This window comes from Alosa sapidissima, chromosome 3 (assembly GCF_018492685.1).
Source record: "Alosa sapidissima isolate fAloSap1 chromosome 3, fAloSap1.pri, whole genome shotgun sequence".
Taxonomy (NCBI): domain Eukaryota; kingdom Metazoa; phylum Chordata; class Actinopteri; order Clupeiformes; family Clupeidae; genus Alosa; species Alosa sapidissima.
Window position 1 is genome coordinate 6,816,315 of NC_055959.1, and position 5,523 is coordinate 6,821,837.

At 44.1% G+C, this 5,523-nt stretch overlaps 1 protein-coding gene across 5 annotated transcripts in view; it reads right to left on the bottom strand.

The window, feature by feature from the left end:
• Nucleotides 1–1,275: 1,275 nt before the first annotated feature.
• sept12 (septin 12) overlaps nt 1,276–5,523 on the bottom strand; it is a 95,638-nt gene continuing 91,390 nt past the window's right edge. For all 5 annotated transcript variants that reach the window (XM_042085628.1, XM_042085627.1, XM_042085631.1 and 2 more), the window contains 3 exons: nt 5,113–5,209; nt 4,795–4,846; nt 1,276–3,120 (listed from right to left, as the gene is read on the bottom strand). In XM_042085628.1, coding sequence (XP_041941562.1) covers nt 2,961–3,120; nt 4,795–4,846; nt 5,113–5,209 — 309 coding nt within the window. In that variant the 3' untranslated portion in view covers nt 1,276–2,960. The remainder of the gene's footprint in view (nt 3,121–4,794; nt 4,847–5,112; nt 5,210–5,523) is intronic.

Genomic DNA, 5,523 nt, shown 5'->3' on the forward strand with positions numbered 1-5,523 from the left:
TCTACTCAACTGACACACATATTGCAACAACACATTCACACACACATACTCATTCACATGGAAACAGACTACAGATAGAGAGAAACACTGTTGTCACCTCCAATTTTGAGGATGAAAGCTGTCAGAGCCACTCATGAGCTATGAGGTTGTCCGAGACGTGTCACATGTCCCCAGTGTGTGTGTGTGTGTGTGTTTCACTCAGAGCACCCTGTTTTAGTTTTAGAGGAACCCTGTTATGTAAGCGTCCTCCAAACACCCACCGCCATTTCCACCACAAAAAACAAGTTCCCCCAGACGTGTACATTGCATATACACTGATGAACTATCTCCATATTAAATGGCTCAGACAGAGAAGGTGAGAGAAATAGTGTGGGGACATGGGTTAGACAGAATAAAATAAACAGAAAGAGAGAGAGAGAGAGAGAGAGAGAGAGTGAGAGAGGGAGAGAGAGAGTGAGTGAGGGAGAGAGAGAGAGGGAGAGAGAGAGTGAGTGAGGGAAAAGCAAAAGACAGACAGAGACAGCATGTGTTGTTCCCATCTTTGAGAGGCTTCCAATTATGATCCCTTTTAAAGGGGATGAGTGGTGACATTTGCGGGAAGCGGGACAGGAGTGGAGCCGAGGGAGAAACATCAAAGAGAAAATGACTCCAGGATTTTTTTTTGTGTGCGTCTGATTGGCGCATTAAGTCCTCAGGGACCGTGAGCAGGACAAAAGAACACTTCTTCGGTGTCCTTCATCATGCTGTCTTTCTCTTCCCTCCCCGTCTCTCTCTCTCTCTCTCTCTCTCATTCTCTGTCTTTCATTTCTGTTCCTGTATGGATGATTATTCAAACAGAGACGCTATGAGTTCACATCAGCTCTGGTGCTGCTATCTCCTGCATAGATTAAAGGACTTGTCAACCGAAATGGAATTTGAAACACCAGGTGTTGTGTGTGTTTAAGAAATAACACACGCAAAGAAACCAAAAGTATGGGCAATACCTCTCTCCAGTCAAGGATTTGTCACATTGAAGATCATTTTAATTCCTTGGCAGAATTTAGTCTAAGAAATGGCTGGTACAGATTTAGTATGTCTGCAACCAATGCACTGTAATTTCTATAGATGTTTATACAGTATGTGGAGAATATTGTTACTCACTGACAGTGTGCATTGATCCAAATATACTGTATAATATTATATCCAATATAATAAGCACTTACAGTTGTCAGAGCTCTGCCATATAATAAAACAGTTATCAATCGCACTGACATCATAGCTTTGCAGTGACAATCATTTAATCATAAATCAATGGTGTTTATTAATATTGAAGACAGGGAAAATCATGTCTTAACTGTTAGTACAGGTTGAGTAAAAAACATTGGTGGCAACAAAAATAAGTCAATATAGATATGTACAGTAATGTCAAAGAATAGAAGAGTAAGCCATTAAACATCCACATTTTATTGTAGAATAAATGCCTGGGACGATTGTGTGAAAAGTGTACCTTTAAAAGAATGGATTGTTGGTAGTGAATGGGAAATAAACTCTTAGAAGAAAACAAAACAAAAAAAGCAAAACAATTTCACGATGAGGCTATTTGACAGTATCTTTGCAACTAATGACTTACTGCAGTCGAATGAAGTGGGGGGGGGGGAACTCAGCCTGTCATTCACTACACTCACCATAGGATGGCACTGTTGCTGCAAGTATTCTTCACAGTCACTATTTAAAGAACAGGAAATGTTTTGACTCCCTTTACATACAAAGAACAACAAAAAAGGATTTTTGCTTTTCTACTGAACTTGACAGGGCATTGCAAAATAAAGCATTACTGGAAGAAACATAATTGAGACATAATTTCAAACGTATATAAAATGTTATTTCTCATCTTTAAACTCAGATATGGGTTTTACACCTGCGTCTACATCGTGTGCCCCTCAGCAGCTATATCTTAACAAAATATGTTAAACGCAACGATGAAAAAAACCTCCATAATAAACAACTTAGAAAGATTTGTTTAACGTTTAGAAATTAAAAAAAGCAACTTGTATGTTTGTATATGTGTGTGTGCGGGGCAGGGACCACAATACTTGTTCATTACGAGCATGGAGGTGCAGCAGACTTTTTTAAAGCGACAATTTAGAGCCTCTCTCTGCACTGTGAGTGTAACGTTCAGTGTGCCCGGGGCCTCTAAGACTTGCAGTGTACCACCAACTACACAATTCTTCATCCAGCCTTTCAGTGTGATGAGGAGAGAAAAGAGGAAGGGTGAGAGACTACACAAGTATGGACAGAATAAGGAGAATGAAAGGAGGGAGGAAAGGAAGGAACGAATAATGCAAAAGAGCTGCAGGGGAGAGTGAATGAATGATCAAAGCCTCAGACACACTGTCTCCTCCCTCCCTCTCTCCCCCTCTCTCTCCCCCTCTCTCTCTCCCTCTCTTTCTCTGTCACACATACAATCTGTACTTCTCTCTCACAAAGAAGACACTTTTTCGGGCACATTCCCACCGCCCCTCCTTTCACTGTTCGATACCCCCCCCCCCCCAATCCATCCCCCATCCCCCATCCCCCATCAGCCTGCCCGACCGTTACCACAAAACCCATCTCACAAAAATACATTTGAATATGGTGTTTAAATGCCTTACATAGCAGAAAATAAAGTCTTTAGTCAAGGTGGGATCGTCTTTTCTATATGGTCCAAAGAAGACGCACTCCACATGGTCTTCTTCGGGGTGAAAAAAAATCCTCACTCCTCCACTTTTTTTTTGTCATTTTCTTTTTCTCACAAAATGGCGGATCGTCCCATCTGCAGAGTGACGAAGGCGAAGGGGACGGCATAGAACTCTTCCACTTCCTCCTCCTCGTCCTCCTCCTCCTCCTTTTCCTCTTCTTTCTTTCTGTCTTCATCCCGTTTCATCTTTTTTTCGTCTCCGTCCTGCTGCTGCTGCAGCTGCCACCGTCCCCCCTCTGGCCACTCAGAGGTGGCTCTCGGTCTCGCTCTTCTCTGAGGTACCGTTCTCCAGGCCCAGGACAGAGAGGCCCAGTCCGTTGGCGTTGCTCTCGTTAAGTCGTCTTACCCTGTAGGTCTCATAGTGGATGTTGTGGGTGACGTCCTTCAGATCTTGCAGGTGAGACCTGAAGGCAGAACACACACACACACACACACACACACACACACACACACACACACACACACACACACACACACACACGCACACACAGTGAGAGGTCTATTAAGGTACTGGAGCCTATGGCGCAGCTTTGTCAGGAATAAAATGAAAGGTGTGTGTTATGTGAATATTATGCATTGCGATCATAACTCATGGCAATCCGAGTAGTCAAATGATCCCTTTTTTGCCAGAAGTTTCCATTAACGAAATCCCTGAGGTGCTGTTTGACACAGTCAGCCCTCGAATCTGAGTAGGTGTGATCACAGTGGTAAATGGATGACGTTTTCTAGTCCGGCGCTGGTACCATCATTCATCATGGTGAATGGCTTCTCTCCATGATGAGCTTCCCCCTCTGGCATCCCTCCCCTACACGCTCCACTGCTCTCTCGAGCTCCACGCGTTCTGGACAACGTCAACAACGTCACTTATGATGGGAGAAGAACTCAGAATGGTTCCCATAACAATGCCACTTATGATGGTGAAGACCTCAGAACGGTTCCCATGTCCTCGCTTGACCCCTGGCCCTTAGAGTAGGCTTGTAATTACCCACATGTCCCTGACACCCTTAGCAGTAGGGGTCACTGATGCAATCAGGACACAGGTGGCCTCCGCACAACACCACACCTTTCTTGTCCTAATCACAGAGGGATTGGCCTCCATATTTCACTGCCCAGTGCTCCTCTATGGGGCGTGTGTAGTAGGTGGACCTGGAAAGGTCCATATCTGGAATAGTGCTTTGGGTATTGATTTTCTCGTATTGGGATGTGCTTGGGGCCAGGGCTTTCTCAATCTCCAGTCTATTCTTCCTGAAACTATGCAAATAGACTGTGGATGGACACTTCATGACTATGCAAATATTTCTAGAAGTCTATTGTGTGTTGATTTTCTTGTATGGGATAGTGCAAGGGATATTCTAAATCTCCTGTCCACTCCACCTGAAACTATGCAAAGAGATTATGTGTGGGCTATTCCAGAATATGTGAGACACTTGAGTGTGTTTTAAACACTTTTGCTGCATGTGGCTATTTTGTTGTCAACACTCATCATCGAGGCTGGCTGTCAGGGGATGTCAAGCTAATGTGTGCAAACACTGGGCGAGCTTTTCATCGTATCCCAGCATCCTCTGGTGAGGCACTCCATTCCCGCTCAGCAGGGGTCAGCTTCGCTGGCAATCAGCAGTCACAGATCATCCCCCGCCTGCGACTAACCTGTCCCCAGAGGCTGATGTAATTTGATTAAGAAATGGCATAATCACCGCTAATTCATGACTAATTGGCTGTCAGTAGGCATTTCTCTATCGGGGCTCCTTGTTAGGAGGTAGAACAATTTGCCAGCTGCCACCTTCGTGTCAGACTGACTCTTCATCTGAATGGGACTTGAGGGTTCAGTCTTACATAGCAGGCTGGCTCTGCTCTTAAATTACTTTTCTTTACTCACACACAGGCATGCACACTGTTTATTTTCGCTTAAAAATATTTGTAACGACGAATATCTAAGTCAAACTATGTTAATGAATATGCTGATGACAGACGAACAGTGCTCTCCAAATACTATAATATCCAAAAACACAATAGCGGATATTCCACCTGCTCCTGTAATAGAGGTCCAAAGTCAGTGTATATTTATTTTTTCTTCTTACCTGATCAGTAGATCTCTCAGGTTGGCAAACTCGCAATGTGCAACATTTTCAACTGTGGAAAGACAGAAACAAACAAACAAACAATTAAACAGGTGGCTAGAAGTGACCTAAATTCTCCTAAACAGCTTGACTGCACTATTGGTTTTAGCCTGCATTTCCCAGCAAAACCACTAGATGGCGGTATGTATCTACAGATGTGAGCCATCTGGGTTGTGGGCAGCAGGGTTCTCTGGTTCTCAGACCGTCTGCTGTCCCATTGTCGCGCCTGAGATGGTCAAACGCTTAAGCTGGGCCCTGGACAAACAGCTGGAGCCTCACCTTCTATAATTCCCCACTTGGTTTTCCTTCCCAGGACCTTGTTTCCGTTCACCTGGTGCTCTTTGTCTGTTCCGACCACTGCAAATGGAATATTTTCCTATGGAAAAACAGTCAGAGAGAACGACAGGCAGAAAGAGAAAGACACAGAGAGAAAAAGACAGAGACAGAGAGAGTTATGAAGGGCATTGTTTGAGTGCATTGCTTGAACAGAACTCAGTCTGTTTCGGGTCTGTTAACACTGAGATCAGAGTGTCTTCAACCCACATACAGTGTGTGTGTGTGTGTGTGTGTAGGGGGGCAAACGTTACATAAGCAGTGTGTAATATTCTCTATGAGGAGTCAAAGACAAACACTTTTGTCAGAGTGCCCGAATTCTCTCGGCGGGATTACGTAAAGCATTCAGGGACAAAA